Source organism: Phacochoerus africanus, chromosome 2 (genome assembly GCF_016906955.1).
Source record: "Phacochoerus africanus isolate WHEZ1 chromosome 2, ROS_Pafr_v1, whole genome shotgun sequence".
NCBI classification, from domain to species: Eukaryota; Metazoa; Chordata; class Mammalia; order Artiodactyla; family Suidae; genus Phacochoerus; species Phacochoerus africanus.
The window spans coordinates 273,908,754-273,930,081 of record NC_062545.1 but is presented as its reverse complement, the minus strand read 5'-3'; the positions used below and the strand labels follow the sequence as shown (position 1 = coordinate 273,930,081).

The following is a 21,328-nucleotide window of genomic DNA, read 5'->3' as shown; positions in this document are numbered from 1 at the left end:
ATAGCCAAGACATGGACACAACCTAAATGTCCATAGACAGATGAATGCATGAAGACGTGGTACATATATATGAAATGGAATACTACTCAGCCATACAAAGAATGAGATAATGCCACCTGCAGCAACAGGGATACAACTAGGGAGGTTCATACGAAGAGAAGCCAGTCAGAAAGAGAAGGGCAGATACCATATGATATCACTTAGATGCAGAAGCCAAAATAGGGCCCGCACGAACCTATCGACAGAACAGAAACAGACTCACAGGCATGGAGAACAGACTTGTGGTTGCCGAGGAGGAGGGGAGGACGGATGGAAACCCAGGGTTTGTAGAGACAGACTAGTACACTGAGAATGGATTGGTAACGGGGTCCTGCTGTACAGCACAGGGAACCGGGTCTGATCTCTTGGGAGATGATCTGAGAAAAAGAACGTATATATTGGGTCACTGGGTCATTCTGCTGTCCTACAGAAACTGACAGAACATTGTAAGTCAACTATAATAAAAAATTAAAAAAAAAAAAGAAATTGGCACAACATTGTAAATTAACTATACTTTAATTAAAAAAAAAAAAACTTTCTGGAGTTCCTGTTGTGGCGCAGCAGAAGCAAATCCCACTAGTAATCCTGAGGTTGCAGGTCTGACCCATGGCCTCGCTCAGTGGGTTAGGGATCTGGCTTTGCCGTGAGGTGTGTAGGTTGCAGACACGGCTCGGATCCTGCCTTGCTGTGGTTTGATGTAGGCTGGCAGTTCTCGCTCTGATTCAACCCCTCACCTGGGAACCTCTATATGCCACGGGTGCAGCCCTAAAAAGCACACACACAAAAATAAAAAATAAAATAAATTAAATTATTCTAAAGAATGTCTATTTTGGAGTTCCCATCGCAGCTCAGCGGTAACAAACCCAACTAGTAACGGTGAGGATGCAGGTTCAATCCCTGGCCTTGCTCAGTGGGTTCATGATCTGGCGTTGCTGTGAGCTGGGGTGTAGGCCAGCAACTACAGCTCTGATTTAACCCCTAGCTTGGGAACTTCCATATGCTGAGGGTGCGACCCTAAAAAGACAAAAAAAAAAAAAAAAGAAGAAGAAGAAGGGAAAAAAGGATATCTATTTTAAAACAAAAAACAAACCAAAAAAACCCCCCTAAGCCTCGAGGTAACCAAGCAGCTGATGAGAGGAAGTTTCCCTTTGTAGAAGTAATCCCACCAAAAGGAAGGAAAAACTATTCGGATATCCGCAGGTCACATCTCGTAAGCAATGAATGGATGCGGGCAGCGATCAGCAATACTGCTGACTTTACCAACGTCAGGTGCAGCCGGTGGAAAGGGGACCAAACACAACCCCGGGCCAGCCTGCAGACCAACTGCCATTTCCAGAGAACAGGGAACAGAGAGCCTGTTAACACGACCCTGGGGCCCAGCAGCAAATCCCAGACTGGGGGGACTCTGCAGAATGCGCTTGTCTACAAACAACAAGAAGGAAAGGGAAGGAGAAAAGGTATCGATTAAAATAAGCCTAAGACACCTATCAGGTGCAGAATGGAAACAGTACGGGGATTCCTCAAAATACCAAAAATAGTGTTGTCATATGACCCCCTGATCCCACTCCTGGGCATATAACCGGACAAAACTATAATTCGAGAAGCTCCGTGCACCCCCGTGTTCACAGCAGCACTGCTTACAATCGCCAAGACATGGAAGCAACCTCAATGCTCATCAGCGGATGAACAGACAGGAGTTCTCGCTGTGGCTCAGCGGGTTAAGAACCCAACTAATATCCATGAGGATGAGGGTTTGATCCCTGGCCTCGCTCCGTGGGTTAAGGATCCGGCATTGCCGCAAGTGCGATGAAAGTCATGGATGCGGCTTGGATCTGGCCTTGCTGTGGCTGTGGCATAGACCTCAGCTGCAGCTCTGCTTTGACCCCTAGGCTGGGAATTTCCGTATGTTGCAGGTGTGGCCCTAAAAAGAAAAACAAAAAACAAAAAAGCCAGATGAACAGGTAAAGACATGGGATATATATATATACTGTTATTCAATGGAATATTACTCAGCCATAAGAATGAAATAATGCCCTTTACAGCAGCATAGACGGGGCTAGAGATTATCCTACTAAATGAATTCAGAAAAAGGAAGACAAATACCATATGGTATCACTTATGTATGGAATCTAAAATATGACGCAGATGAACTTACCTATGAAACAGAAGCAGACGCACAGATAGACGGAACAGACTTGTGGCTGCCAAGAGGGTAGGGAAGCGACGGAGTGGGAGTTTGGGATCAGCAGATGTAAACTATTACATATAAATGGATAAACAGCAAGGTCCTACTGTATATATAGCACAGGGAACTATATTCAATATCCTCTGACAAACCATAATGGAAAAATATGAAAAAATATATATATATACATACACACACACACACAACTGAATCACTTTGCTGTTCAGCAGAAACTAACCCGACATTGCAAATCGATTCTACTTCAATCAAATAACTTTTAAAGAAAGAGATCTATCAACCGATTGCCGTCCATGGACTTTATTCAGATTCTGCTTCCAGTAAACAAAGTGAAAAAAATTATTAGACAATCGGTAACTGGACTATCAAATGCTGATGCGAGTTTATTACGGAATTATTGATGATTTTTTTGGCCACAGCCTGTGGCATGTGGGAGTTCCCAGGTCAGGGATCCAACCTGTGCCACAGCAGCGATGATACTGAATCCTTAACCTGCTGAGTAACCAGGGAACTCCAAATCGTTATCTTTTAGAAATACGTTTTGAAATATTGGTATATGAAATGATACGATGTCTTGAATTTGCTTCAAAACAACCCAGTGTGGGTGGTGTGTGGGGGAGGGTATAGAGGGTACAAGACTGCTGTGAGTTGGTGTTTCTGAAGTTAGGTGTTGGGTACAGAGAGTTACACATTCTCTCTACTATTGCATGACACTCTTTCCATCATAAAAATTGTTTTAATACACCCTCAAGTTTCCAACAACCAAAGTGCCCCACACTACAAGACTGGTTAAGTGATGGCCCAGCCATAAATGGAATACCATGCAGCTGTTAAAAATGATGATCTCAAACAACATTTAGTGATGCAGAAAATATGCATGATCTCAGTTCCTGAATAATTCCGTGAATTATATAACAGCAATTTATCTAAGAATTACGATACATGAGGAATCCAAGAAGGCAAATAAATCACAAAAACAATGGAACACAAACTGGATATAATTACCATCAGGCAGGCTTTAGGGACGTCTGAGAAAAAGAGGATGGCAATTTTCGGCAAGAGTGATAGAAAAGGGGATCTTGTCACCCTGAAAAGCTTGTCATGGAAATGATGTTGCACCCTCTTGGCCTACGTGTTGCTGGCAAGGGTAAGCTATACGTCTACATAAATTGTGCTAAGGAAATCCGGTGTGGACACAACAGCATATGAACGTTAAGCCAAGCTGGGTAGAACGTGTTAAAAATCTCTTGTAGTGCTGTGTCTCCAAAAGGAAAAACAAATGTTTCCTATAAGTTGTTCATTTAAAAAAAAAAAAAAAAAACAACGTATGGTTATGAATTCACTGCTGCTGAAGAAACACAAATATAATCATAGGAAACTGTGAGACAAAAACAAATAGGGTGATTCAAAAATAATCACACCCTTTAAAGGGATGAATTACACCATATGAGTTTTCCTTGGGGGGAGACATCAAGAGCCTATGTTTGAACCACTTTTCCATCGCCTGGAGGAAATAAAGCAGCTGTCATATGACAGTTGCCAATGAGGCTACTGCTGCTAATTCACAAAAGGGGGCTCTGAAAAATTAGACAATGGATCAGTATGCACCATGGGACCCAGAGCTGCAAACCGAGCATTTCTAAGATTATAGAAATAACTGTCACAGTTCCCTTACAATTTGGTTTGATTATATGTTCCTATGTGACCTAGTTACTGAGTATTAAGTTTTTGTAAGTGTTCAATTCTTTCTGAATCACTCTGGACACAAAATGTTCACAGTGGTTATTTCTGGGTTATATAAGAAGGTTTTTTAAAAAATAAACTTCTTATTTGAGGTTTTCTTTTTAAACATGTCTTCTAATGTCTCTTCCATGAAAAAGGATGCCTTGTGTAAAATACGAGCAACACTAGACGCTTCAGGACAGCCTTCCTAAGCAAAATATCAGCAAATCAAATCTGATGATACCTAAGACCACATCATGGGTAGCTTCGAATGAAAAAGCAATCAGTGTAACTTACTAACAACAAAAAAGCGGGGGGGGGGGAGCCATATAAACACTTTGATGAATGCAGAAAGTGTTTTTGATAAAATTCAAAATCATTCATGACTTTTAAAAACTGTAACTAGCAAACTAGAAAAGAAGGAAACTTCCTAAATCTGATAAAAATCTATCTACAAAAGACTTATAGTGAACATCCTAACTAATGGTAAATTATTGAAAGCTTCCCCCCACAATCCAGAGTGAGACAAGAATGCTCACCTTCATTACTCCTATGCAACTGGAGAGCCCAACTAGGGCAAGGAAGCAGGAAAAAGGAACAAAAGGCAGAGGTATAGGAAAGGAAGAAATAAAACACAGAAAACCCAAAAGAATCAAAGGCAAACCCTTAGATTAAATAAATGATGTTTGCAAGACCATAGCCATATGATCAATTTAAAAAAAAAATAAGATTGAATTTAGATAAACCAGAAAACAAACAGAAAACATAACTGTAAAATTACTATTTAAAATACCATCAAAACCATCAAATACCTAGAAATAAACCTACTAAAAGATGTGAAAGACCTTTTAGCCAAAAACGGCAAAATGTTATACAGAAAAAAATTTTAGAGACTGAAATAAACAGAGATATACCATGTTCATGGACTGGAAGAGTCAATGTTATAAAGATGCCAAAATTCTCCCCCAAACTGAACTGTAGATTCAACTCAATCCCAATCAAATCCTCAGCTTGTGTGTGTGTGTGTGTGTGTGTGTGTGTGTGTGTGTGTGTGTGTGGAGACATTTATAAGTCGTTTCTAAAACATATATAGAAATGCAAATCGCCTGAAGTAACCAAGGCATTCTTGAAAAAGAAGTGATGAGATGCTGCGTCCCAAGATTAGGTTATAAAAAGACTGTGCTTTCATTCTGGGTTCTCTCTCTCTCCCTCCCTCCTAGGAAGCTCACCCTGGGGGAAGCTTGCTGGGCAGCCCTGTGCAGCAGGCCACATGGCAAGGCTGCCACAGCAAACGAGTGCGCTTAGAAGGGGATCAGCACCAGCCGAGACTTCAGATGAGACTGCAGCCCTGGCCAACAGCTGACCATTACTGTCCCAGTTTACCTGAGACGGAGGGGTTTCCCAGGACATGGGACTTGCAGCGCTAAATCCAGGACAGTCCTGGACAAACTGGGGTGGTCGGTCACCCTCCTGACAGCTTGACAGCATCCTCATGGGAGACCTTAAGTCAAAGGCTCCCAGTAAAGCTGTACCCACATTCCCGATGTTTGTTCTTCTCAGCTGCTGCACTGCAGTACCACAGTACAGAGCAACAGATTTAACTAAGACAGCGCTGCCCAAAAGATGACGGTAAAATGAGGGATGCGCAGGCGCCAAGGGGCCCGACCTCCGCGATCATCAGAGAAATGCAAATTAAGGTGACCACAAGCTATTCCCACACGCCCACCCAGATGGCTGAAATTTTAAAAGACAGACCATCCAACATTGTTGGCAAGGTTGTGGAGCAATTGGCGGACTCACAGGACATGAGTGGGAGTTGGAGATGGTACCACCACGTTGGAAGACGGTCTGGTAGTATCTCTAAAGTTAAACATACACGTATCCTACATCCCAGCAGTTCTCCTCTTAGATATAAATCAGCAGAAAGCATCATTCATCCACCACAAGACACCTACGACAGTGTTTCTAGCTGGACAGGACCCCAGGGGTTAGTTGTCTGCCAGCAGACAGACGCCTCTGTGGGCGTGTTATCATCCAGCAGATCCAAGTGGGTGAGACAAGAAACTCCGTTTGAGCTACTGAGCAAGAGAGCCAGGAGCTGAGGTCTTCAGCCACCCAGACAGAGGAGGGAGGAAGGAGAAAGCCCTCTTTGCCCAGGACCCTGGCCCTGGCCGAGAACTGTGATTTTCAATGGGTTTTCAAGTCAACTCTCAGGCTGAATCTGGGTCTATGAGGAGTTTCCTGCGGGCTCAGCAGGTTAAGGATCCAGCATGGTCACAGTTGTGACGTGGGTTCGATCCCTGGCCTGGGAACTTCCACATGCTGTGCAGGCAGCCAAAAAAAAAAAAAAAAAGATCAAAGAAGAGTATATTATTATTATTTTGGCTGCAGCCCAAGGCATGCAGAAATTCCTGGGCCAGGGGTCGAACCTGCACCAAGGCTGTAACCAAAGCCACAGCAGTGACAATGCCAGATCCTTAACCCACTGAGCCACGAGGGAACTCCCGAAGCTGGGTACCATTCAAATGACAAAAACAGAGGAGCCCTGGCTGATCTGAAGACCCTGCCTCCTAGTCTCTCCCTACTATAGATGCTCCAACTGGGCAGACCCCCAAGCACCCCCAGGAAACCCTAGGTGTCCTGTGGCTGGGTTTGCCCCCAGCACCCCCAACACACCCCACACCCCCTTCCACTCACCCCACTCTGGGCCTTGGACTATACCAGCCCGTCATAGAGGGACAACGCCTGCACGATGGACGGGTCTGCCTTGGAGCCTTCCTGGAACTCCTGCAGCGTCAGCTTCCCGTCGGCGTTCTGCAAGCAGAGAGAGGGGGCTGGAGGTGAAGGGACAGGGGCCTGGGCCCTGGATGCTCCCTCCTCAAGCCCAGCCCAGGGCTGGTCCCAAGCAAGCATCCCCAGGGTGTGGTCAGGCAGGAGGCAACGCCCTTCACCAGGGGAGAGGAGTCAGACGTGGACAGACCCGGGCCCATGCAGCCTGGGTGACCTTGGCCACGCCACCCACCTCTCTGGGCCCTGCTTTCCTCATCTGGGGATTGCACAAAGTGGCACGGCTTCTTCAGGGCACGGGGGCGAGCACTCCTTGAGCTCAAGCTGTGCACAGTGCTTGGCAGACCGGAATCGCCCCATCACTGCTGTTCATCCCCTGAAAGGGTGGTTAATCCCACAGGGCCGAGAGCCCGATGCACGTCTCCGGGGTCACCTTTGGAAGGGCATTTAAGCCGTTCCTGGAGCACGCGACCCTGCACCCCGGGAGACTGGCTAGCAGGCTGGACGGAAGCCATGTAGAGGGGCTTTAGTGGGTCTCCTGTGGGAGGAAAGGGTTTGGGCCAGCGTCCCGTCCCCTGAAGCATCTTGCAAGGAAACCCATGAGTGCAAAAGAAAAAGGCCTTGGAGACCACCGACCCCACGTCCAGCCCCCAGAGACGGAGAGAGTGACGAGGGTTCCAACAACAGTGTCGACGCCGCGTGCCCCGCTCGCCACCAAGGATGCCTGCTCTCCGGGGTCCTCAGAGCCATCAAGGAGAGGGACCGCTCCTATCACCCTTTTAGAGGGGAGGATGCCGAGGCTCGGTCACCTACCCAGGGTTCCCTGGCTGCTAACGGGGGAAGCCAGCTTTGGACCCGGTCTGACTCCAGCGTGGGCTTTGCTTCCTAAAACAAGGGAGGTCTGAATTGGGGGCGGGGGTAGATTTCACACTTTGGGTGTTAAAACCTTTGAACAACCCCGCCGACTCCGCGGCAAAGTTCATGTTCTTTGCTGCACACTCTGTGGACACACCTGTTGATTCTGACCAGGAGCTCAGTGCCGTCTGAGCCTGCGTGTTTCTGACATGGGCTGATCTCATCTTTTTTTTCAAGTAAGAAAGTAAGGCTTCAGGCTCATAGCTTCCAGGGCAAGCACCTGTACCCAGCCAGCATGTCATAATAAACCCAAGGTCACTCTCATTTGTGTTCTTTTACTTAATTAAGGCAAGCAATACCAGGCTTCCTTACCATCCGAATATCAAATTCCCACTTCAAACAAAGTGATTTCAGGTTTTTAAAAAAGTTTGATAGAGGGAGTTCCCATCGTGGCTCAGCGGTTAACGAATCCGACTAAGAACGATGAGGTTGTGGGTTCGATCCCTGGCCTTGCCCAGTGGGTTGAGGATCTGGCGTTTAGAAAGAAGGCTTTCTTAGAGTTCCCGTCATGGCTCAGTGGTTAATGAAACAGACTAGTATCCATGAGGCTGAAGGTTCGATCCCTGGCCTTGCTCAGTGGATTAAGGACCCAGCGTTGCCATGAGCTGTGGTGTAGGTTGAAGATGCGGCTCAGAGCCCACGTTGCTCTTGCTGCGGTGTAGGCTGGCAGCTATAGCTCCGATTCGACCCCTCGTCTAGGAACCTCCATAAGCCGTGGGTGCAGCCCTAAAAAGACAAAAGACAAAAAAAAAAAAAAAAGAAGGCTTTCTTAACCTGGGGTCTTTGGATAGAATTCAGCAGGTCTGTGAACTAAAATAGGGAAAAAGGAGGTCTTTCTTTTCACTAACATCTAACTGAAATTTAGCGCTTCCTTCAATAATGAATCTAGGTGACGATTCCCCATGGAACCAGAAGTACCTGTGACTTTGTCAGCTGTGGAGATCACAGCATTTTTGTAACACATCACAGCTGCTGCAAAGCATCAAGAAGACAGATCAGCACTTTGAAATTCGGGCTGGTTAAACCCACCACTCAACCTTCTCAGCCACCATTGTGGCTCAGTGGTTAACGAATCTGACTAGGAACCATGAGGTTGTGGGTTCGATCCCTGGCCTCGCTCAGTGGGTTAAGGATCCAGCGTTGCCGTGAGCTGTGGTGCAGGTCGCAGATGTGGCTCGGATCCCTTGTTTCTGTGGCTGTGGTGTAGGCTGGCAGCTACAGCTCCGATTAGACCCCTAGCCTGGGAACCTCCACATGCCGCGGATGCGGCCCTAAAAAGACAAAAGAAAAAAAAAGCAGCAGCAGCAGCTCATATAAAACCACATCACAAATACTTTTTAAAAAATATTTTGAGGCATTCTCTTGTGGCACAGAAGGTTAAGGATCTGGTGGTGTCACTGCAGCAGTTCAGGTCACTGCTATGGTACCGGTTCAATCCCAGGCCCGGGAACTTTCACATGCCACAGGTGTGGCCAAAAAAATTTGATAGGTCTCTTCCAAAATAGCTTTCTTTTGGACCCTATGAATGTTATCTGATGCACTTAAAAACATTCTGAGACAGCTTCTCCAGAATGTCAAAGGGGTCTGTGGCAAAAACGGAAAAGGTTAAGAAGCTGAGTTCATCAAGGAAAAAGCCTTGGACGAACTGACTTAAAACCCTGCCTGTCTGCGGGCCGGACCGGTGGCCATCACACCGGGGGTCTCACCTTGTCCATCATGGCAAAGATCCGGTCCACCCTCTTCTCGGGGGTGTTCTCTTCCTCTGGCAGCTCCACGGTGTTCCCCTGTCGGGGACAGGCGAGGTGGGGCCGGCTCCTGGCCCTCGGCCCCCTGGGCCCTTGGCCCCCAACCACGCCCCCCAGCCCTGAACTGGTTCCGGGTGAAGACTGCGTCTCCCTCCCACTCCCCGCCGTGCCCCCATCCGCCCTCTGCTCTGGACCAGCCCCGTCAGCAGCCCCCGCCCTCCCCCCACGAGGCACAGAGCAACCCCAGGCAGTGACCCTCACTTGCCAGCTCCCACCCCAGGCAGGAGGGCGGCCGTGTGGGGATGCCTCCTCTGGGCCAGGCCCAATCGCTGAGTTTGATGCCCTGCTGCTGCCCCCAGGGCCCAGGCCTCTCACCACCATCTGGTAAATGGCATCCACAATGTCCAGCATCTCGTTCCTGGTGATGTAGCCGTCGTTATCCAAGTCGTAGAGCTTGAAGGCCCCTGCAATCAAGCAGCCAGGGCGAGTGAGCCCTGATCTGGGGATGGGATGGCGGCCGCTCCCCCTCCCCTCGGCACCCCGCCAACAGCCCCGTTACTCATCCCGCCAAGACAGACAGGGGACACACACACACACACACACACACCATTTCACCTAGTTACTAAAAAAGCGTAAATGTAAAAAGAATGGGGCAGAGCTCTCTTGTGGTGCAGCAGGTTAAGGATCTGGCCTTGTCACTGCAGCAGCTTTGGTCCCTGCTGTGGTGCAGGTTCGATCCCTGGCCCGGGAACTTTCATAGGCCGCAGGCACAGCCAAAATATAAACCGAAGGGGCTGGGTCTGAAAGAGCTGAGGCCTCAGAGGCTGATGCTGAGAGACAGAAGGGAGCCCAGGAGCAGCCCTAAAGCCACCCCTCTCCTTCCCCCACCCCTGCCTCTGCCTCCTCTCGGCCCACCCCCTTTCCACAACTATGCTGGATCCAGCTAGGGTCAACTTGGAAAAGAAAATAATATGCCTAGGGAGGGGGGAGGAGCTTTTGCATAAATAAAATCCTCTTTTATTCCTAAAAAGAGAAAGAAAGAAATTGCAGTGCTTTCTCGGTGCCGATGCAATGCGGTGAAGTTGTCTCAGTGGGAAGTGAATCCCGGCCCAGCTGCTTTCATCTTCCTGCTAGATCCCCTCTCGCACCAGCACGGGTGCACCCTCTCCCCCAGCAGCCTTCTTTCGACCCTCCTCAGGCCTCGCACATGCTGATCCCCTGCCTGGAACCCTCTTCCCGCCCCCCGACCCACTGCCAGCTTCACCCTTCCCAGCTCGGCTCCCGACTCATAACAGGGTCAGTTCTTCTCTGATCGGCTCACACCTCCCTCTTCCAGCCCCAGCTGCAGTTTTATGGGCTCTTTTGGATAATGTCCCTGAGCTAGAGGAACAGCCACGAGGGCAGGTGCCCCTCGATCTCATACACCTGTGGATTCCGGGCCTCCAGCCCAGCACAGACATGAGGCCACGTTTGGTCAATAACTGTTAGGTGAACCAGTAAATGGACACACGCCGTCAGTCATCCAAACAGCCTCCCGAGTGCTGGATCCAGCCCTGGAACTGGGTCTGAACCGCACGCTGCCCGGCGCCAGGTGCACCTTCGAGAATGCCCTGTGCTCCTGCCCCATCTGTCCACCCGCCTGGCCGCCTCCAGGAAACCACCTCCGACCTGGAAGGGCAGGACGTCTGTGCCACCCTCAGTCCTGGACAGACGGCCTGGCCCAGGGATTTGGCCTCCCTCCAGCCCCGGACAACCCAGCAGCCGCCCGACAGAGCCCAGCGGGCAGGACTTACACCGCAGCTTCTCGTCCAGGGTTCCCCTCGAGGTCACCGACAGCGCCTGGATGAACTCGGAGAACTCAATCCGCCCGTCCTGCGGCAGGGAGAGAGGGATGGGGGTAAATGCTGAGCTGCCTGGTCAGGACACACCTTGGGCAGGTGGTGATGGGCAGAAGCAGGTAGCTAAGCAGATGCAGGGGTGAGGGATGGGGAAGGAGGGGGAGGGGAGGGCCAGAAATGGGACCGACCAGGCAGGAGGGACAGGGTAAGGCCAGAGGGAGAGCTTGACTCCACATCTGGCGGGAGGAAGAGGCACCCCCAGCGCCCGTGACCCTCTTTGGGCAGGAGCCGCCCAGAATCCCCTCTCTCAGACCCCTGGCCTTGAACCACAGGCACAGAGGCTTTAGAAGGCGGGGCTCTGGACTGTCCGATCCTATTTGTTTTGCCAATAAGGAAACTGAGGCTTGGAGAGGACAGAGCTCTTCCCAGGGCCAGGCAGGGTGGCCGTCAGCAGGGGCCACCTGCGGAGAAAGCCAGGGCATGACCGAGTAGAAACAACCCACACGCCCAACAACACGGAGTGTAGACACAAGTTACACTAAGTCCACCGTGAACACCAGGGAGCCAGGAAAAACGCTGGTGTGGGACCGAGGCCGGAGCACCACGGATGCCTCAGCGGTGGATCTGCCACCCATCAGGGCATCTGTCATCAGGAGGGGACAGACTCCGACCCAGACAAGCCTCGAAAACACGATGCTCGGGCATCAACGATGCCACATTATGGGATTCTCAGTTTCCTCATCTGCAAAATGGGGGCATTTAAAAGGCATCCTTTACAGGTAGTTGCTTGTTAAGGTCTCGCCACAAACAATCCACATAAAGGCCTTAGTACATAGAAAATGTTCAGTAAATATAAGTTATGATTACAAATCCTGTCATCATTCCTGAAGACATTTGCCTCTTGCGCTTTGTAAGAAAAGAGTCAAGGAGTTCCCGTGGTGGCTCAGTGGTAACAAACCCAACTAGTATCCATGAGGATGTGGGTTCGATCCCCGGCCTTGCTCCGTGGGTTAAGGATCCGGCGTTGCCATGAGCTGTGGTATAGGTTGCAGACGCGGCTCGGATCCCGCATTGCTGTGGCTCTAGTGTAGGCCGGCAGCTGTAGCTCCGATTCGACCCCTGGCCTGGGAATCTCCATATGGCGCAGGTGCAGCCCTAAAAGCAAAAAAAGAAAAAGAAAAGGGTCAAGGCGTACCTATGTGTGCATGGGTGTGTACACACATGTCTGTGCACGATAGGCGTGTGCACATGTGTATCTCTGTGGGTGCCTTGTACATGTGTGAGTTTATGCAATGTACACACGTGCATGCATTTGTGTGTTACACGAGTGCACGTGTGTTCGTGTTTGTGCACACGTGCATTTGTGTGCATCTTTGTATATGCAAGCGTGCATTTGTGTGTGTGTGTGTGTGTCAGAGTGCACACGTGGTTGTTCCTTCTGCAGAGGGAACATCAGCAGGTGCGCGTGGGTGTGGAGACGCTGCGGGTACCCGGGGAGCAGGCTGCCTCAGGAAGGGGAGGCTCCGGCTGGTGCAGCCCATCAATCTCCAGCTCACCTTGTTTTCATCAAAGACATTGAAAACAAACGTGGCGAACTTAGTGGGGTCTCCAAACGGGAAGAACTGCTTGTAGATCTTCTGGAAGCCCGCCGCGTCCAGCTGCCCGCTGGGGCAGTCCTTGATGAAGCCTTTGTACCTGGAGGTAGAGACCAGGCGAGAGAGAGTAAAAGAAACGCCAGCATCACGCCCACCTGCAGAGAGCTTGGGCCCCAGACCCAGGAGGCTCTGAATGCTTGTCCAGACAGACAGTACCTCCCGGGCTTGGGAGCCCAGACCTGGACACCACAGGCAGGGGCTCATCCCACCTCTGCCTCTCGCTGGCTGTGTGACCTGGGACAGGTGGCTAGACCTCTCTGAGCCTCGTCTGTACCAGGAGGATAAGAGGCACTTGGCCACTCAGCCCCCCGTTCCACCCAGGGGACTAAAGCCAAACTCACACGAACAGCCTCCCTGAAGCCTCGCTCTCTCTCGCACGAGGCACTCCCACCTCCCCCACCTTCTCCACTGAGCCCCTCCCGGCACTACAGAGCCAGGCAGGCTGGCAATGCTGGTGGTGCTGGTGGGCAGAGCCACCATATGGAGCTGGCAGCTGGCTCCTCCCACATGACTGCACCCCCCAGCGTGCACACACCCGCTCCCCTGCCTCTGTTCCCAGGGAACTGTGTAAACAGCAGCCCAGCAAGCTCGTGGCTTCCAGTGCGACCTGTCCACACGGCATTCCCAGTGCCCAGCACAGGACACTCAGATACCCGGCCAGCTGAGGGCAACAGGGCTTCGAAGTCCAAAGCCAGGTTCTGCCACTTGCTTGCTGTGCATCCTCAGGTAAGCGCCTCCGCCTCTCTGAGCCTAACCCTCCTCCTCTATAAACAGGAAGAGCTATTGCACCCATCCTGTGGGGACTGGGTAAGATGATGACGTAGCATCCTTGGCACAGGGCTAGACATAAAAACAAATCAATGTTGGAGTTCCCGTCATGGTTCAGCACTTAATGAACCCAACTGGTATCCATGAGGACACGGGTTCAATCCCCAGCCTTGTTCAGGGGGTTAAGGCTCCGGCGTTGCCGTGAGCTGTGGTGTAGGTCGCAGATGCGGCTCGGGTACAGCATTGCTGTCGGCCGGCGGCTACAGCTCCAATTCAACCCTTCGCCTGGGAACCTCTATATGCCACAGGTGTGGCCCTAAAAAAGCCAAAATAATAATAATAATAACCAACGTCATGATTTTTAGTGTTATGACCTCGGTGTGTTCCTTTAAATCAATCCACAAGTTGGCTCCTGCGTGTGGCTCGGCAATTCCAGTCGGGACAGACACGACCTCCACTGGGCCTCTCCCTGCCAGAAACATTGCAAATCTCATTCTCCTGGAACGCCCATAACAGCCCCCATGAGCCAGGTACTTACGATGAAGCTTATTTTATTTTATTTTATTTTTTGGGGGGGTGCACCTATAGCATATGGAGGTTCCCAGGCCAGGGATCAAATCAGAGCTGTAGCTGCCAGCCTCCGCCACAGCCACAGCAATGCCAGATCCAAGCCATGTCTGTGACCTACACCGCAGCTCACAGCAACGCCGGATCCCTAACCCACTGAGCAAGGCCAGGGATCAAACCTGCGTCCTCATGGATACCAGTTGGGTTCATTACTTCTGAGCCACAGCAGGAACTCCATGAAGCCCATCTTAAAGATGAGGAAACTGGAGTTCCCGTCGTGGCTCGGTGGTAATGAACCCGACTAGATTCCGTGAGGATGTGTGTTTGATCCCTGGGCTTTCTCAGTGGGTTAAGGATCCAGCGTTGCCGTGAGCTGTGATGCAGGTGGCAGACGTGACTTGGATCTGGCATTGCTGTGGCTGTGACATAGGTCGGCAGCTGTAGCTCCAATTCAACTGCTAGCTTGGGAACGTCCATATGCTGCAGGTGCAGCCCTCAAAAAAAAAAAAAAAAAAAGACCAAATAAATAAATAAGTAAAGATGAGGAAACGGAGGCTCCGACACGGGGAGATGGGCACGTCTTCGCAGCCCAGACTGGAGCCGAGGCAGGGTTTGACGCAGACGGCTGACGGGGCCTGACACTCAGAGGCACGGGCTTGCCAAGGACGTCCCCGCCTGCCCCAAGGTCCTCGGGCCCACCTGGGGCACCCGAGAAGACTCCACGCTGCCCGTCATGTCCAGAGAATTGCTGGTGGTGCCGTGACTGAGGGCCACACAGAAGGAGTGTGTGGAGAAGCCACTGTCCCCCCTCCCGTCAGAGAACCGTCTCAGGGGCCTGGGCTGAGCAAGGGACACGCAGGGCACCAGAAAGAAGGAGTCTGGGGAATTCTGGGGCTAAGTGACTGAGGTCAGAGGTCAGAAAGGAAGCAAGGCAGGACCCAGAACCAGGGAGGAGTCCAGACCTGGGGGCCTGGGCAGGAGGAGGGGACCTATGTGGGGGCACAGCCAGCCCTGGAGGTCTGGATGGGGCCATTCCCCTCCCCTGGCATGTTCCCCCAGACCTTCCCCCCACCCCCTACAATGGCTGTGTTACTTGAGTGAGTCTAAAAGATTATTAGAAACAATAAAAGGAGAAAAAAAGGCACCCAGAGCCACTCCTGGCCTGGTGGAGTGGGACGGAGGTGGGGCTGCCTCGACGGGGCGTGCTCGCTGGGAGCTGTCAGCACTTTGAGCGCCTGCGGTGGGCTCAGCAGGTGGGTGCAGGGAGGCTGCCTCGGTGGGGAGCTTTCAGGGGGCCTGTCCGGTTTCCCCTGCAAAGGCTGTCACTGTCACTGCGGGGCCCCAGCCCCCTGGGTGCCATTAGCAGCAGCGCCATCCCCACCAGGCAAGGCCCATCGTGAAGGGTCGCCCCAGCCTCCTCTCGCCAACCTCCCCCCCCTGCATCCCACACCCAGTCGCACTGTCTACAGCTTGCTCTGCCATCCGGCCTCCAAGCCTGTGGACCTGCAAGTCCCTCTGCCTGCAAAACACATCACCCTCCTCCTCATCTGGCTACTCCTCTCAGCCACCAGGTCCCGGGAAACCCGCCCAGACCCCCCAAGGGGGGCCCTGCTGACCTGTCCCCTTCCCTTGACTGTCCCCAGCACAGCAAGAACCACACTGCATCAGGTTTGCCTCCAGGCTGTGTCCCCCACCTGACAGTGAACTCCCTGACACCATGGTGCCCGATGCCTGGCCCGGGGGCGGGGCTCAGGAAATGTCCAGTGAGCTGAATGAATGAATGAATGAACCCACAAAGAGAGAGGGGTCCGGCATCTTCTTCCTGAGCCTCGGGGACCCTGGAAAGAACCTGAGAACTCCGTGCAGATCCTTAGAGAACCACTGATAGACTCCCGCTCCTCTGTGGATTGATGGGGCTCTGGGAGGCCCAGAGAGGGAGAGAGGCTGGCTCAAAGTCACACAGCAAGTCAGTAGCAGAAACAGAGTTGCTCCCATTTCGTCGGCCCCTCCAACAAGCCAGGTGGCACTGCCCCCACCGCCGTGTAAGGCCCAGCGCCTGCTCCCCAAGCATTGCCAAACCCCACTGCTCATCATCAGAAGGCGGGGGACACCCCATCTCCCTGGAGCAAAGAGGAGGCGGTCTGTCCCAGACACCCCAGCTGCCCCAGGCCCCTCATTTGCTCTTCACGTCCTCGCATTCCCAAGGTCAGGACTTCCTGCCATGGTTGGATCCGGAGGAACAGGCCAGGCCCCTCCCCCACCCCCTCTCCCCCCACCCCACCCCCGATCCAGCTGAGCGGAGACATTCACCCCAGGCACACACACCCTCCCCTCGGCAGGCACCCAAGGGAGCTACTGCTTAATTACCGAGTTCCCACCCAGGAATTTCGTCCCAGGAAGAGAGATGAGATGACTGCACGCCCCTGACCCCCCTCCTCCACCAGGGCTCAGGTTCCAACAGGACCCCCTCCCTCTCCTCCTGCAGCCCCCCCTCTTCAGAAGCACTGCCGCCTGGAAGCCTGCTCCAGGGCCTGCCCTGTGCTCCAGTCCTGGCCCGTCCTGTCTCACTGTGACAGGGCCCCAGCAAACCCCTACTCTGCAATGCCTCCCAGTTTCCCTGCTGGCAACACAAGTGGCTTAGACTAAATCAGGGTTTTCTACCTGTACCGCTGACACCTGGGACCGGCTGGTTCTTGGTGATGGGGCCTGGCCAGTGCATTACAGGGTGTTCAGCGGCGCTCATGGCCTCCAGCCCATAGAAACACCCCCACCCCAAGTTAGGACAATCAAAAGTGTCTCCAGGGGTTCCCTGGCTACGCAGCAGGTTAAGGATCCAGCGTTGTCACTGCTGTGGCTCAGATCACTGCTGTGGTACAGGTTCGATCCCTGGCCTGGGGAACTTCCGCCTGCTGTGGGCACAGCCAAGAAAAAAAAGTGTCTCCAGACAGTGCCCAATATCCCCATGGAGCAGAACCACTGGACGAGATGGTCTAGGGTGGGAGCAGCCCACAAAGTGAGGGGAGGGTTTTCCACAGCGTCTGCCTTGCAGGGGTGTGGGTCCTGAATCATAGCCACCATCGGGGACCCGCTGAGAGCCGGGCACGGTGCTTCGTGATCTGCAGGCACCATTTCACCCAGGCATCGGGACAAGCCCAGAAGGTGAGGCTCTTTATGCCCATTGCACAGATGGGGAAACTGAGGCTGAGGGCCAGTGAGTCCCCTCCTGGCTCAGGGTCTTACTTCTGCCCCACCCACTCCTTCCCCTCCTCCACCCCGCCTTTCTCAGCTTCAATGCATCTCCCCCAGGAATGCCCCCTCTGGCCCCCCAAGACTGAGCCAGGTTCTAGAACACACTCTGGTCCACACGCTCACCGCACCCTCTCGCAGCTGTGCCTGTGGCCTGTGGGATGAGGGCACCACAGGGTCCATCCAGGAAGGACCTCGAACCTGCAGGGCCCACTGCTGCGCCTGGCACATGGCAGGTGCTCCGTAAATGCCGAACAGCCGCACGCCCAGCAAATGGAGGCTTAGAACTGGAGCCCTGCCACCGCCTGTGTGCAACGAGTCATGGGCCAAGGCCCCAAGCCTCCATGGCCTGCTTTCCTCAGCGCCTTTGCCTGATTCCTGACCAGGGGCGGAAGGGACAGTAGTCCTGACATTGTCGCTGGCACAGGTCAGGCAGGCGAGACGGGAGAGGCCCAGAAAGCGCCCTCCTATCCCAATTCTCACCGCAAACTGGCAACGGGGGGTGAGCAGCAGGTCAGGGTTGCAGATCTCAGGGCCCAGCCCCAGAACCTCCGGGGACCACAGGAGACAGAGGGCCCTGGGGTCCAGAGTGACGAGCCACCCAGGAGGGCACCCACTTGAGACAAGGGCTCCCAGCGTGCAGTGGAAAGGAGGAGGCGAAGGATCTGACTGTCACTGTTCCTAATCTCTGCGCTTAATGTTTCGCTGGCTGCACCGAACATGCGAGAATTCTGTCATATGAAAAAAAGAACTTCATTGTTTTAAATGTAAAGAACTGAAAGAGGAAGGCTCAGGCTTATCCAGTCAGACCTGGCTGCATCCCAGCACCACCCTGCCCTGTGTGCAGCCCTGGGCAGGCAGCTTCCCCTTTCTGTTTTTGTTTTTGGTTTTTTTTGGGGGGGGGTGTTTGTTTTTTAATTTTTTTTTGTCTTTTTTTTTTTTTTTTTTTAGGGCCCCACTTGCAGCATATGGAGGTTCCCAGGCTAGGGGTTGAATCGGAGCTGTAGCTGTAGCCTACACCACAGCCACCGCAACACCAGATCCGAGCCACATGTGTGACCTACACCACAGCTCACAACAACGCCGGATCCTCCGCCACTGAGCCAGGCCAGGGATGGAACCTGCAACCTCACGGTTCCTAGTCAGATTCGTTTCCGCTGTGCCACGATGGGAACTCCTGTTTGTTTGTTTTTTGTTTTTAGGGCCACACCCACAGCATATGGAAGTTCCCAGGCTAGGGGTCGAATCAGAGTTACAGCTGCCGGCCGACACCACAGCCACAGCAACACAGGATCTGAGCCGCATCTGCGACCTGCAGCTCAGTTCATGGCAACGCCAGATCCTTAACCCACTGAGCAAGGCCAGGGATCAAACACACATCCTCATGGATACTAGTCGGGTTCTTAACTCACTAAGCAACAGCAGGAACTCTGGCTTTCCCTTTCTGAAGCTGTTTTCTCATCAGTCAGGTAGGAACCATTATGGCACCGCCTTTCAGGCCCCGAGCGAGCCTCGCCAGACCGTTGTGATGCTGAGGACAGCCAAGGACAAACCAGATGTCCACCCTCCACCAAGCACCCCCCCAACCGCCCCACCGCAGGCCCTCCCCCACGTACCCTCCTGGGCCCTGTCCTGCCAGCTGTCCCGAGAAGGAAGGTCAACACATCCTCCAGAGGCCCTGGCTCTGGCCCCAGCAGTGCTTGCTCATCCCCGACCCCCTGGTACATGGGCAGACCTTTCAGGGCATGTCCTGTGCCAAGGCCCCCACGTCCCCTCTCCCCCCAGTCACGCAGCCTGAGGAATTTACAGGGAGACCGCCCCTCACAAAACCTTGCTCAAGAGCAGGGGGTGTAACTCTCTTTGAGACTGAGCCCAGGACACAGCACAGCCCCTGAGCTCCACACACGCAGGTGCCAGGCACCAGAGCCCAGGTTTTGACACAGCTGACTGTGCCTGGGAACCCGCTCTCCACGGCAGGGTGGAGACGAGAGAAGAAAAATCCTGGCTTCGACAGCTGCATTCTTACACCTCTTTAAAAGAGAACAGGAAAAAAAGAAGCTGTCATTTCATGAAAACACTTAGGACTGCATGCCACTTACAAAACACTCTCCATTCCACACTGGGCTTCCTCCCTGTAAGCCTCCCACCCAGCTTCTGACACCCACTGTGCCAGCCCGCGTCCCCCAGCGGACGCCCGCACCTCGTCTCCCCCAGTTCCTGTTGCCTCCAGCGTCCTGCATGCCCTGGCACATAGTAGGTGCTCAGTAAAGATTTATGGAAGGAATGAACCAACAAATGCATGAATGAATGAGTGAGCAAGTGAATTAATGAGTAAATGAATGAGTGATGCATGAATGAGTGATGAGTGAATGAATGAATCAGTGCGTGAATGAATGAATGATGAAGGAAGGAAGACCCTACTCCTTGACCTTGGGGTCCAGTGCCAGCTCAGCTTCCCATTCTCTGTGGCCCCAAGCAGCTCCAGCGCCGCCAGGGCCTTGGTTCCCCAAAGGGCCCAGCCTGCTAGGATTCTCCAGAATTCACCACTCCTGGTTCCTACAAAGCCTTGCTCTCTGGGACCCAGCTTAAAGCAAGCACCACGCCGCCCTCCATGCCCACCTCCCTCCCTGCCAAGGGTTAAGTACGGCGGATGCTGCTTCCTGCCTTGTGAAAAGTGGGGAAAAAATAGATGGATAAATAATAAAGCATGACCCCCTGCTGCCATCAGCCAGACACAGCTGGGACCACGCAGCAGTGGCGGCCTTGGCAAACGGTTCTCCCATTATCTTGGCAAACCCCTCCCTTCCCTGGCATTCCTCTCCCAGAGCTCCCTGGAGACGGGCTTCAGAAGATCTTGGAGGAGGGTCCCCAAGCACAGCACATCCACGAGGACGGACGGGCCTGTCCCCTCCTCCTCGCCCCTCCGCCTGCCCTCTCCTCACTCCCCACCCTCCACCACCTTCAGCTCGGGGGACATGGGGGGCCTTCCCAGAGCCAGCAGGGCTGAGCCCCTGCAGCCTGGGCCGTGGAGGCCAGTGAGCCAGACCCCCGCTGCGCGCGCGCGTACGCACGCACGCACACACACACACACACACACAGCTGTGTGACAGCGGCAAGAGTCTCCACTGCTCAGAGCCTCAGTTTCTTCATCTGTAAAACGGGCTGCTCCTGGACTGACCCACAGCCTCGGTCTACATAGTAGCACAGTGCCTGGCTCACAGGAGGCTCCCGGGGACCTTCAGGAGAGGTGGCCTCCTTCCCCACACCCGCGACTGGGGACGATGGCCCAGGGTCACGGCTGGCCCCGCTGAGGAGGCTGCAGAATCCCTCCTGCCTCCACCCACTATTTTTATTACCGTATCAGCGGGTTATTTAGTTATTATAAAGGTCATAAAAGCATTTCAGAAAACCTGTCATATAGAAAGTAGGAGAGAAAATAATACCCAAAACCCACGATGCCACCCGCCCCCGACACCCACGACCAGCCCCTGGCCGGCTTCCTTCCATCTTTTCCCTCCGTGTTCTTCTCATCGTGGACCTGGGTCCAGGGCACCGAGAGTGCCCTGCTCTTTCCACTCAGGAGCGTGCTCCTTCCACTCTCCAGGCGATGGATCACAATGTCACAGTCGCCTTCAAGGGCCTGGGACCTGCTATAGTTTCCGAGGCAGCATCCACCGTGGTTTCCAATCATCCACTGTGGTCCATCAAGCTCAGAGCAGGAAATGAAACGGTCAGGAGGAAGGGAGCTGGGGAAGAGGGGCCTGGGGCTGGCTGCCCACCGATGCTAACCCCGCCCCAAGCCCCCAGCCTCTCCTCCTGCCAAGCACGGAGCTGGGAGATGAC

The 21,328-nt window shown here is 53.0% G+C and overlaps 1 protein-coding gene across 2 annotated transcripts in view; it reads right to left on the bottom strand.

Moving 5' to 3' along the window:
- Positions 1-21,328, bottom strand: part of NCS1 (neuronal calcium sensor 1) — a 59,928-nt gene that overhangs the window by 7,148 nt on the left and 31,452 nt on the right. For both annotated transcript variants that reach the window (XM_047768685.1, XM_047768684.1), the window contains exons 3-7: positions 12,806-12,944; positions 11,205-11,283; positions 9,787-9,875; positions 9,373-9,450; positions 6,662-6,778 (exon numbers count right to left, since the gene is read on the bottom strand). In XM_047768685.1, the coding sequence (XP_047624641.1) occupies positions 6,680-6,778; positions 9,373-9,450; positions 9,787-9,875; positions 11,205-11,283; positions 12,806-12,944 (484 nt within the window). In that variant the 3' untranslated portion in view covers positions 6,662-6,679. The remainder of the gene's footprint in view (positions 1-6,661; positions 6,779-9,372; positions 9,451-9,786; positions 9,876-11,204; positions 11,284-12,805; positions 12,945-21,328) is intronic.